Here is a 13,970-nt window from a genome sequence, read left to right on the forward strand (position 1 = left end):
TATGGAAGTCTACTTTAGTTCGCCCACTTCAGAAGTATCCCTCTCCACAAAATCCTTCACAATTCAGGCCAATAAGTATACTCCCTGCTTTATCAAAGTGTTTGGAGCGGATTGTTTATCAGCAATTTATCTTGCAAGATATCTTGCAAAAGTAATAACATTTTATCAAATTTTCAATCTGGTTTTCGCTGCAACCACAGCACTACTACTGCACTTCTAAAAATAGTTGATGATATACGCCTTGGAATTGATAAGAGTTAGGTAACCATTTTAACCCTTTTTGACTTTTGACTTTGTTTATTATTCCCTTCTCCTCATCAAAGTTAGGAAGGATGGTTTCTCTGATGGTAGTGTCAAGTTGATCGAGTCTTATCTTTCGGGGCGACACCAGTGTGTCAGGTCAGGTGAGAAGCAGTCAAGATGGAGATCAGTCACTCATGGAGTTCCACAGGGTTCAGTCTTTAGGCCACTTCTATTCTCACTGTACATTGATGACATTACTACTCAAATTACTCATTCCAATTTTCACTTATATGCAGATGACTTATAAATATACCGCCACTTTTCTATAAGAGAAAAGCAAACTTGTGTAACTAATGAATTCCTATATTGACACTGTTACTCACTGGACTTGGAAACATGGACTAAAGTTAAACATAGACAAAACTCAGTGTATTATGATAGGTCATTCAAAGCTTGTTCGTAAAATTGACTTTAATACGACTCCCAAATTAAAACTAAATGGTCAGGAGCTGGAGAAAGAAAAAGTCAAGGATTTATTGCAAACAAACGCTTAAGATGGACTGAACAGGCTTCCTTGATATGTAAGAGGGTCTTTGCCAGTGTTCACAGCCTCAACCAGCTGGCTTCAATTCTACCACAGCAAGTTAAAACAATGCTGATAAACTCCTGTACTGCCTCACTTCAACTACTGTGACATTGTCACTACACACTGACATGACTGTGGTTTCAAATAAACTCCAGCGTGCTCAGAACTTCTGCATTAAGTTCATTTTCAGTCTGGGACATGATGATTGATGATCACGTGACGCCCTACTTCAAACAATTTATCTTAAAATTAGAAGATCTTTGAGACTATCACTCACTCACTCTATTGCACGCTCTTTTAAATACAAATTGTCCTAGTTATCTATCAAACAACTTTCAATTTATGTTTGAAATAAGTAAACGAAGTACAAGGAGGGGCACATCCTTATTATCTATTCAAATTCATTGAACAACTACCTTTAGTAAGTCTTCTAGAGTTTCTGCCTGTCGAATGCTTTACCTGTAAACATCAGAGCCATTGATAAGGTCACTCGCTTCGGGGCGGAGGTCAGGGCCTTGATGCTGGAGCTCAAGGGGTAAAGCGATTAGCGGCTTTGGAGTGTGGTAATTGGGGCAATGGAATACAAGTTGAATGAATGTTAGTGTGTCTTGTAATAGTAGAAGAAATATGTATAAAGTTACATTAATTATTGATGCTTGGTTTTTTAAAGCTAAGGTTCATTTAATATATAATGTAAATAAATCGATTTATGTTTAGTTGTAAATGTATATATGTTAGTTTAATTTTGTATGAGGTTAAGGGGTAGAGAGGACTTTATAGTCCTAACTTCGCCTCTAATAAAGACATTGTTCATTTCATTTCATTTAAAGACAACTACCCTGTACTATTAGACTAAAAAAATAATTCAATTAAATTTTTCTAGTTCCTATATTTATAAAATTATTGATAATAGCTTGTAATAATACAGACATTAAAGATAAATATGTTTAAACACCATTCTATATGTGATATTTTTTATGTACGAATACAGAATTTGCAAATATGACATTTGCTAAAGTACTATGGTGTCATTGACCAACACAAGAAATTAAATCAATTTTGAACCAGGTACCAAACTGTTTTATAATAAAATACCACAGCCTATAAATTTTTTGCAGTGAAGAGCAGACTTACCTGTGCTATTATACTTTTGCAATATTTCGTCAACTTTGGATTATTTGAACCAAAATGAGGATACTCTTATACCACAGCCCCAGTAAAAGGTGCAAACATATGTCACAATTTCATACCAGCAATTTTTTCTAGAGGAGTCTCATGGCACAGTATTTGTCTGAGCATTATCGAGCAACTACCCAAGGTTGGCAATCGAATAGGGAACTACAAATTAAGCACATGTTGTGTCATGATACTTTTTGTAGAATTAAACAAAAATTATTAATGCATCATAACAAATCTATTTGGATGTGTGAAATATGTGTAAAAAATATTTTGACAGTTAAAACTGAATTTATAAAGTATGTTTAATTATATATTATATTTTAGTCCCTTTCAATGCCAATTAGATATTTTGTACCTAATTTGCCTATATTATTTAGTTAACCACATGTCTTCATTGAATAATAAAAAATGCTTAGTTTTTATGGATTGTGACTGCAGGTACATGTTTAACTAAGCAACTAATGAAATACAGTATTAAAAACTATCAAAATTTTAATAAATTTAAAAGTCTGAACCTATGGTTTTAGGTAATGATTACAAAATTTGGCCTCAAAAATTACAGTAATTATAAAAGAAAACTTATTAAATATAATGAATCCAGAAATAATAAAAATACTGTGAGGGGAACAAAAGTTTGTGACATAAACCTGGTTAAACCTTGTATTGCATATTGAGAAATAAGTTTTTGGACAGGCAGAGTAAGAAACAGAACAGATTCAGATAGTGAAGTCAATAAATGGCACAGCCCAAGGAACCTCTCTGTTAAAATTGAGCAGCACAAATAGAAATAGTTAAAGCAACAATTTACCTAATTTAGAATGTTTATAAATTGGAAAAGAGGGACTTGTGGAGAGAAGTATTGGCAGAAAATAAGGGTTGTCCATTCTGGCTGCTAGAAGCTTAATTCCAACTTATTTTGGTCTCTAAAGGTGGACTATCCTTGAAATAAATAGAAACTATTGTTTGTCTAATAAGGAATTATTTACTAAATTATTGTGAAATAACTTTTTGCTGTGAAATACAAATAGCTGAGTCGCATGTGAATTTCTGATACTCAAAATTACCAGAATTTTTTGTATCTGCACAACCCTAAGGAGCAAACTTGAAAGGAAAATAAATTTTACACACAAATTCAATGTGCACTGAATTTGTATAAATACTAATAACTCCTTTTCTCTGTATAAAGTGTTGAGCAAACAAATTTATCTCTTTAACCATAAATTTTACTTTTGTAAAACCCTTTTGATATTCTATTCTCCTTGTACAGATAGTCTATTTTTTTATTAATACATTGACAAATACACAAGATGGTACTGCCTCATTTAGTAGTTTTTAAAATTGAAAACTGAACAACAATAAAGAAAAACACTCAGATGTAAAATTGTCTTATTTATATCATTGTAGTTTAGTTATTTGCCACTATGTTGTGTGGTAACATGCTCTGTAGTCTAGGAAACACATTTAATCAAGTAGACAGACAAATTTAAGGTGATGACATCTTTTCATAAGGACAAAGCAATTGGGACACATAATGCCAGAAAGATTAGTATATGATGAGTATTATTCTTTACTACTGAAAACAAAATTAGAGTGATAGAACTTATTAGCAGTAAAACCGTATTTCTTTTAGAAAAAAATTGTGCATACTGTTTGTTACTAATCCATTAAAGTAATATTTTTTTTATGTTATCAAAAGTGTTATACAGAGATAAAAAAACGAATATAACATTTTTCATTTTAATTTTACTTATTGCATAAGTTGAATGGGTGAATAAATTTATTTGAATGAGTTTAATAAATACTTTTAATATTATTTTCTCCCGAATTCTTATGTTCTCATTAACACTGATTGTGTTAACTGATTCAAGAGGGAGAACAGTAACTCATTGTCAATGGTAATAAGTATTTATTTCATGTGGATATTTTAAGTTTTCTTATATTTTATAAACACAAAATTAAGCATTGAAAAATATTTTACTATCCTGGAAAATATTGCAGAAGGAAAATAAATTTTTATTTAATTCAATAGAATATATTACTTTATAAAGAGTAAATTCGTGCTTTGAAGATCTTGTCAAATATTGAAATTTATGCTTTTCTTTGTCGTAATCCAAGACAGATTTACCAAATGTTGTGAAAGAAAGGTTAACGAAACTGTCTGCAACCTTAGTCTACCACACAACACACTAAATTGTTGCAAACAGTTTTGTTATAGCATAGCTGATAGGATACCAAGAGGTGAAAATCAAAAATGGTTTTCTTTAATCAACTAAAATTTATCTGTATTAAAATAAACAAAAATTAACACATACTTGACAAAGCAATTCAGAAAGTTATAATAATATGCAATCAAGTAATACAGATACAAAAGGATAGTAGTTGCTATGATAATGTACAGAAAGCACATGTGAAGTGACAAACGGAACCGTCCTATGGTTGTTTAAAACTACTTAACTACCCTTAAACTAAACAAAATTATATACAACTGATGAACAATTCTCATTTATTCATACACAAAGTAACAAATGAGCGAATTAATTCTTTGTGCTTAAACATCAGTTACTCTCTCTTTCATAAAGCTACAATCTTCAAACATATTAAACATTTAATGTTTTAAAGTGTTGTGACACAAAATAACTGCACTACACAGTTATATACTAATTGCAAGAGGGTTCAACATTCAATTTTACTCCAGTTAAACTGAATTTAAGAAATATCCAAACAGATTCATATTTGGAAAATTTATTAAATATTAATAAAACTACAGTAAAAGAAATGTTGTATTATACATTTTGGTTCATAGTTACAAAATTACTGATTATTGATTAATAATTCATTGATATTAAACATGTTTCTTGGTGATTTATTTACTTGGTGGGATGTTTTATAAAAAAATTAAAGTTTAAATGAAAATTGTACCAGTCAGACATTCTGAAAAATCATTTGTCAATGGTGTTACATTCATTTATATGAAACTTTTATATTATACGCAAACCATTAGAACTGGATCTTTCTATGAGCAAGAAATATATGAGCGTGTGTAATTGTTAAAACTACTTCATGCAATAAAAATCCTAATTTACTTACGTGTTTATATTTCAGTACACTTAGTTGTTTAATAGTTCTTCAGAGTGTGATGAACAAAGACAAGAAAATATTTAATAATTATAAAAGCCTCCCACTTACTGGAGACAAACATACAGAGTGTAAGTATAAAAACGTAGACAAACATCAGTATAATGTTTAATAGCTTTAGTACAGAGTTAAGACCTCTTTCAAAATTTGAGTCATTTAAATTAGGACCGATATTCTAATTGAACTATGAAACTTTTTATTATTACTAATCCAATCAAACGACCAATATTATGTTTGAGTTAAATGATTGTAACACCAAGAACTCAAACATGTTATGCTCTGTTCAGCTGTATATATGTACAAGCTAGCATGTATTTTAATACTGAACAACCAAGTATTGAAAAAAATATATAGGAAATTCAGCATGACCAACATAATTTTAACAATCTTGTGTGATTATTATTACATTTTTACATACAGTACAGTCGCACTTATCAGACCTATGTGTATCCGAGAGCCCATTTTATTTGACAAGGTAAACTGAAAGGCCGAATAATGGATTGAGTAGAACAACATGAGTCTGTATTCTTAAACAATACTAGATATGTACTGTACAGCACTTTAAATCACCACAAATATAAATTTAATACAGTATAAAAGTATAAGGGAGTAAGTGTGTGACACAATGAGTGTTGAGGCGAAGGCAAGTGAAAGTGCATTTTGTAATTTCCTTCTGCTCATTCGTCTAGCTACACTATTTTTGTCATTCCCACCCTGCCATCCCAATACATTTCAGTTACTGTTGTAATCAGGAGTCAGTTGTTTACTAGGGTAACTACGAGGCACTATTCTAGATCATTTGGCTTCTTATCCTATTTTGTCTGTTAAATTAAAAGTTTTCTTAATTTTATAGTGCCTCTTACATCTTACAGTTGTATAATGCAGTTTTGCCACACTATAATCATATCAAACTTAAAAACAAAGACAAGTGAAATGGTGTATTTCCAGTCTGAATGTTTAAAATTGTGTTTATATTGTATAGTATTTATAAATAAGCACAGTTATACACATCTCAAGAGTTCTAGGCTGTATTACGTTATGATATTTTTTCATAAGATAAATCCTTAGTATCCTACTTAAGGACTTACAAGATTCCATAATGCCTGTTTAGGTTGGATAAATGTGACTGTACTTTATGTATTCGGCAGGTTATAAGAATATATGTTATAATGCTTCATGTCTCACAGTTTAAAAATTAATTTTCTTTCTTATAAGGAAAAAGTAACTATAAATCATTTGAATGTTGTCAATTACAGCGAAGCAGGTAATATAGTGGAGGGTATGGAATATGAAAATTTGAAATATATTAATTTAGTGCAAAGGTCAAACATGAATCAATTTAAATATCTTAAATACAAAATACTGTCAAAATCCAGCAACACATACAAATCTTATCTGATCCACTAATATATCTGTATAAAATATTAACACTCATATATATTAAAGCTTTTGCATTTTCGCATGGCCGCACATTCCAAAAATAAATTTTATAGGAAAATGCCACACAGTAACATTCACATTATACAATAAATTAAATTGCAGAATATATTTTACTGATAGTACAATATCTTTTAATTTATAACTTTATATACGCATAACAATGATCTAATAAAATAAGATAAACAAAAGTAATCTGTAAAAATCAAGAATACAGTGATTGACACAAATGGTCTGTATGTAACAAAAACTATTGAAACAATTAATAACATAATTATTAAAAATGTATCCATAAATAATATTTTAAATGTTGGTCTGTAAATAAAACAACACATTTCTTAATCTATAAATAGGAAATAGTGCATAGTCAAACATTATGATTTATAAAAAAATATTTCTTCCATAAATTATAAATATAAAACTGTCTTATTGTGATTGGCTTAATTTATATACAAAGACGTATCCAGCACAATCAGGCTAGTTAAATCATTGAACCCATTCTTTTACCTTAGAAAAAATGGAATTTATCTAACTGACGATAATAAAAGCACTAGAACGACTTCCAATAATAATAATGGGCGTAATAATACAATACGAACAGAGTAGTGTGACACAAAACTAAATTGTACCTTACACTGCTCTGTAAGTAAATTTAACACTTTAAACACACATCAAATATAGTACAGGTTTTGTCTTAACCATCTTCAACCACTTACAGCCTACATAAATACAATGCATCTTCTTGCCTGCAACTTTAACAATTCAAATAAGAATGAATGAAATTGATTACAATACACAATATAAACAAAGGAGAAATGAATGTATAGAATGTGCGTGTATCTTTAACACATGTCAACTAGGATTCTATTTAAACTAACAGAATATTGAAAGAGTACTAATGCAAGAATTTTAAGGACAAAATCAAACACCTCTTGACAGGAACAGCACAAGTAAAATAGAAGATAAACAGACAGAAAAGAAAATAATAAGGATTTACAAATCTTGTTCAACTGCAGGCTTAAGGCATGTACATAGTGAAGGCTTTAGCACATCTGTAATACACAATGTACAGCTTCCAACAAGCTATGCTTCAAATATGCTTATTAAGGCAGTTACACTAAAAAATATACTTATATCAATATTTTTATAAATGATCAAAAATATCAAATCCTTGTGTAAAACTAAGTTTACACCATTTTATAATTTTAGATATGCTACAAAAATATATATTTATTTCACCAATAATAGCTGAATGAACTTCCCCAACCCCTCCCCTCCCTTACCACTGAGGACAGAATCAGAAGAAGTATACGACAAACGATTGCTAGGGAATAAATAGGCAAAATAATACCGGTACAGCTTTCTGTAACAAAAAGTTAAATTTATTATTGACTCTCATAAATAAATAAATTTATGCAAAGTCCAATACGTGAAAAAATAACAATAAAATGCTATAATCGAGTCGACATCACAAACAAAGAAGGCACTTTACACAAATAGGTACGGATGGTCATATGTTGCAATCGTAAGTCCTACACATTACAACTAAACCGTGTTGATCAACCCTTAATTAAATTAACTTGAGATCATAAAATATTAAGGCCCTTAAAACATTATCTGACTTAATCGGTAGCAAAGCACCTGGCTCAACATCGAGGTTACATACAAGTATGTACAATAGTAAATATTTCAGTTCTTCTTCTTTCTCTTGAAGTAGGAATCAGCATAGTGTCCACCGATGCCTTGTGAATGTTGACCAATATAGTTTCCTTCAGGGCTCGGTTCAGGTGAAGGAAGCAACCGTCGTTTCTGGCCAATGGGAGTCATCATAGGGTTGGGTTGAGGGGACAAAGCCGGAGACTGGGACCAGAGAATCCCCGGGGATCCAAACGGGGAGAACAAAGGTTGAGGAGAGGGAGGCAGGAATGTGGGGGCCCATGCAGGGAACATGTGAGAACCAGGGGGCTTCACCTCCATGAAGTTGACAGGCTTAGGTGTCATGGGCACAGGAATGGGACTGGTGAGCAGAGATCGTGTGAGATGAGGCAAGGGCTGAGCCCAAGATGGATCCTGGAGAGTTGCAAGGGTTTGGTAGGTGAAGGCAGGAGGTGGGGGAGGCACTGGGGAAGGAGTGGCTGCAGGCGGCTGGCTCATTGAATGCAGACCTGTGAGTAACTGTTGCAGATTCTGCGGGTTACTAAGCAGGCTGATAAGACTCTGGTGTAGGTCCACAGGCACATTAGGAGGACTCTCTCTGATGAAGTTAGGAGGGGGAATGTTGTAGGGATGGCCTGGAGGCTCTGGTGGGGGTACCGGGAATGATACAGGAGCCGGGGGAACACCTCGAAGTTGCCCCAGTAGGCCAGCCCAGTAGTTGGGGGAGGGTTCCTCCTCAAGGGGAGGGGCTACAGGAAGAGGAGGAGCCACTTCTCCTGCAGGAGGACTCAGACTCAGACGCCTCTGAGGAGGTGGTGGTGCCATTGTAGGGTTTGGAAGTAATGGAATCTGCAAAGCACATAACACATATGAGAAAAATAATTATTACGAACGTGATAAAATTTCATACTAAATCACAAATTTCAAGTTTCATTTTACAGTGAACTAGTTTTTATTCTTACTTGGTAAATATTGTTTTATCTGACAATTATTTATTTAAAACTAAATCCCTGTCTTTCTCATCAAAACTATCAATAAGTCATGTAAATTTGACCTCAAAACAATAAAATAAATCTTTATTTTAGTCATAAAAACAAAGCTAACACCTGAAAATATATTCTTAGTCCATATATTTAAAACTCATAAAATCCCATATTTCAAACTCTATAATATAGATTAATGTTTAAAGAATTGACTATTGACAAAGTAAACAACACATATAAAGTTGTCAAATTAACTAATGCTTCTAGAAGCTCTTTTTGTATATATTGAAAAAAAATAAAAGGTACAAGTTAAATTGTTTGCTAAATTAGTATAATTCGTATAGCACAGAAGATAGGATTTGAATTTTTCAACAGAGAAAAATGATTGACATTATAAGCTTAAAAGTATCATTTTACATTCACTTAATTATCATTTTACATTTCACTTAAGTAAATTAAGTAGGGTCATAATCAATCTCAAATCAATCAATTAATGTTAGTATTGGTACAGCAATAATTTTGCAAATTTATTATGATGGAATTAGATTCAATATTATTGATAATTTTCAATTGATAAAAATGTTTTATATTTAACTATAATATGATGCAGATATCAACTTATAATATTTTTTGTGTGTATATTAATTCCAGTTACAATTTAAAACCTCAATCAGAGCACTTGAAAATAATTGATAAGATGATTGGATGGAGTGATTGGATTTAATATTTTGTTCACAGCTAGTACACTTTATGTTTTAATGAATTTATAAAATTTTGTAATGCGATCTGTACATAACATGTTTGTTCTCTTGAACAGTTTACTTATTTCGAGGGTAACAAAAACAAATAATATAATTAACAAGTGGATTTTTATTTGAAACAAATTGAATGCAATAGAAAAATCTAAATGGCATTTCAATAGATTGGATCGCTATGTTAATTTTGTATATTTTTTACTTATTATAATCTACTTTTACTTATTATAGTATTATTTTAATCTTTACTGTGAATATTAAATTTGTATTTCATGAGTTTTTATTTACTATAGGTAACTGTAACCAATGTTAAATGTATCTTACAATTTTACAAAACAATCTACAGTTTCATTATTTTAACTTTATAATAACTTCATTTTAAAGTTTTATGTAGATTTATTGTTCAACTGAGAAAATATCAAATGGAAAGTTGTAGTAATAAATTTTTATTAGGTATTCTATTCTAATATACAAAGTGATTTTGCATAACACTCACCTTAGTGGGTGGTGGAGGGGTGGGTTTGAGGAACTGAGTTGGACTGGGTCCTGGAGGAGGAGGGTGCAGACCATTCTTTGGAGGCGGAGGCGGCGGCGGTGGAATCGTAGGTGACTTTCGCAGCTCAGCTACGCCTGATGGGGAGTATATAGGCTTCCTTCCATGATCTGTACAAAACCATCAAATTAAATTACAAACAAAATACCATAGAAAATTAATTAATATTAGGAAGGATAAGTCTGATGCGCTACCTGATTTTCCTTGAAAGCACTACTACTTCTGTCCAGATTGGACATGTACTCTGTAATGAAATCTACAAGCTGTTTGAACTTATGTATATGACCCTGTTAATCTTTTATTTGAAAATAATAACTAACTACGCTTTTCTTAGTTAGGATTTAGAAAGGGAAGATATACGATTGATGCTGTAGACAGACTGCTAAGAGAAATTCTTTTGACATTTGAAAATAGAGGCTTTGCTCATGTTAATTTGTGTGACTTGAGCAAAGCTTTTGATTGTGTAAATCATGACGACCTATTATTAAAGTTGAAATAGGGTATCTCTGGTACACCTCAATGGTTTTTTTTTTTTAATCTTACCTTAAAAACTGTAAAGGTTCACACCTGGCCAGTTTATAGCTAAAAGTAGAACCTATACTGGGTGCAGAAAAAAAGACAATGTAGTTCCTATGTCTGGGCAACTCAATATATATCTAGGAGCAGCACATCACTAATCACAAATGTTATAATGGGGTACAGGAACAACCATATCGATAGGTCTAGTTTACTGTGGAGGATGATTGTTGAAGTAGGTGGAGCTGTATTAGGTTTAAAAACTTGAAAGCCTAAGCCCGAAGAAGAATCACCTCCTTTGACTACCAGAGCCTGAAACAGAGAATGTCCTACTTCCAAGATGGCATGACTATGATGGTGCACACTATCCCCCCTCATCGTGGCAGTCACAGTTCTTTACCTTTACACATCCTGATTATCCTGTCATTATAATAGCTATGCAGAAGTCCTTATACGATTACAAGCAGTGAAAGGTTTCCTAAGCTTCTTATCTTAAGAGAAATAGGAATAAGGTTTAACTAGCCGCCATTTAAAAACTTGATACATTTCCAAAATGTATACAAAATTTGTTTAAAATAATTAAACCAGTTTTATTTAAATAATAAATTATTTTAAGGAATATTCAAGGTCTCTTTGGACTTTGTTTTCACATTACATTGAACACAAGATGAATATAGGATGTTGGTGGAATGGTTTGGGGAAGTGGTCAGATAGTGATGATTTTGTTTTGGTTAGGCAACAGCCAGTCATCCCTGCTAGCTTGAGCAACAAGACAGTTTCAAGGTCATAATGAACTGAAACAACTTTGTTCCACTTTTGTAAATACATGCTTTTCTTAAAAATTCCATTTTTTCAACATTTTTTATTTGAGGAAGTATAAAGAGTAAATTTAACTTTATACTTAAGCAGCATGGCAGTACATTTCAATTTGTTTGTGTATTGCAAATAAAATAATAATGTATTTGCAACGAATAATAATGAAGAAGACATGGAAATACAACAAAGGATAAATGCAGCACACAGAAGTTTATCAGCATGCCACAAGCTATTAAGCTCTCGACCATCACACAAAACCAAACTCCGTATATATAAAACCATTATAAGACCAGTTCTGTTATATGGCTCAGAAAACTGGGCGTTAAGTAAAAAAACAGAAAAACGTTTGATAGTATTTGAGAACAAATTATTGAGAAAAATCTATGGGCCAACCCTTGAAGATGGAGAGTGGAGGATAAAACATAATGTAGAGTTGAGGCAACTATATATGGGCCCAGACATAGTGGCCGAGGTGAGAAGTAGGAGAATGAGATGGGCTGGCCATTTACTAAGGAAGGAGGACAACTCCTTAGTCAAGAACGTCCTTGTAAACAATCCAGAGGGCAGAAGACCACCAGGAAGGCCCAAGTTGAGATGGTGAGACCAGATCAGAAGAGACATAAGAAAACTGGGAAGAAGGGAAGAAGAGGCAATGGATAGAGAGATCTGGAGGCAGTGTGTTGGCGAGGCAAAGTACCACCTTGGGTACCAAGAGCCACAGCAGTAAGTAAGTAAATATTGCAAATAAAACATTAATGGTGTAGTAAAATACAACTAAACCATTATAAGAAATCAAAGTATTTGTACCACTACGTTAAACTTAGATTTTATGGGGAAAAATTTTTTTGGGAATAAAATTGATATAACGAAATTACTTAATATTGTAACAAAATATTGTTTAATTTAAGAAACTGTAAGAAAATATTTGCTATCCTAACTTCTGTATTCTATAGAAATTTATAATATTATAAAATAGTAGGTTTCAGAATTTTTGTGTGTACATTATTAAACCTTATTATAAAGGAACTAAAGCCATTCAATGTACAAATTGTAATTTAAAATTTTGAAATAACATCATATGAATTAAAATTGTTGTTACAATTGATACTAATTGTTATTTATAATATAAGAGTAATTTAACCCTTTTAGGATGAGGAGACTATACATAAGCTGCCTTCGAACATATGCAGGAAAAACAAGGAGATGTATATATAGTCACCAGTGTTTTGTGCAAGTCACGAAGCCACTATTTACGACCCTCCACAGTTTCTTTTGTTGTATAATAATTAATATTAGTTAATGTTTGAAAACTGTATGTATACCAAACGTTTAAGGAGCATATCAGATTAGTTTTTCTTACACTTAAATATGTTACAGCATCATATTTTTAACAGCTGTTAAGCCTACAGAATTAAGCCACGTTGTTGTAGCAATTCAACTGATATGTTGTTTTGCAGTACATATCATTTACCTTCTCTAGTGAATTGAATTGGTTTGGTTAGTTTATATAAGTCCAGTGATTTCAACATTTTATATTCTGTTTTATTTATATTGTTTGTTTATGTCTGTGTACTTACCATTGAAATCTGGTTCCAGGACCTGTTTAGGTCTAGTGCACTTTGAAATGTATTTTTTAATTTAGCTAAGAAGAAAATTTGAGTTTTGTTACCAGATCAATAATTTTTGTATTAAAAATGTAGTTTATGAAATACTGATAACAGTTCACTTTTGACTTAAGAACTGTAAGTGTTGTAGCTATTTCGCTCTAACAGAGCAAACCACACTACCACAGCTGCTCAACAGTGAGACTTTACCTGCTTCAGCTTAAGACTATTCCTTTACTATTATTGAAACATAAGTAAACCTAAAGGTACTCAAACAACAACCACTCTCATATGTTCACATAACTTTCTCTCAAACCGTATCAATCAGACATACACTATTATACATACCCTGGATAGAGCCTGGAGGTGATGGTCCCTTTTTCTGACTGTCTGGAGGCAGTTCCCCATTTTGTGCTGCATGAATCTGACTAGCGATTATAGTCTGCAGGTTCTGAGCAACTGAAATCAAGCAATTCCATAATAGCTATGGCAAATATAAGTACAAAA

General features: G+C 32.0%; 1 protein-coding gene across 1 annotated transcript in view; it reads right to left on the reverse strand.

Moving 5' to 3' along the window:
• Nucleotides 1-4,247: 4,247 nt before the first annotated feature.
• The window catches only part of LOC124369309 (ribonucleoprotein PTB-binding 1-like), an 89,377-nt gene continuing 79,654 nt past the window's right edge, over nucleotides 4,248-13,970 (reverse strand). Inside the window, exons 6-8 of the mRNA XM_046827254.1 lie at nucleotides 13,812-13,922; nucleotides 10,471-10,637; nucleotides 4,248-9,085 (exon numbers count right to left, since the gene is read on the reverse strand). Of these exons, the coding sequence (XP_046683210.1) occupies nucleotides 8,270-9,085; nucleotides 10,471-10,637; nucleotides 13,812-13,922 (1,094 nt within the window). The 3' untranslated portion in view covers nucleotides 4,248-8,269. The remainder of the gene's footprint in view (nucleotides 9,086-10,470; nucleotides 10,638-13,811; nucleotides 13,923-13,970) is intronic.

The sequence above is a fragment of the Homalodisca vitripennis genome, chromosome X, assembly GCF_021130785.1.
Source record: "Homalodisca vitripennis isolate AUS2020 chromosome X, UT_GWSS_2.1, whole genome shotgun sequence".
Taxonomy (NCBI): Eukaryota; Metazoa; Arthropoda; class Insecta; order Hemiptera; family Cicadellidae; genus Homalodisca; species Homalodisca vitripennis.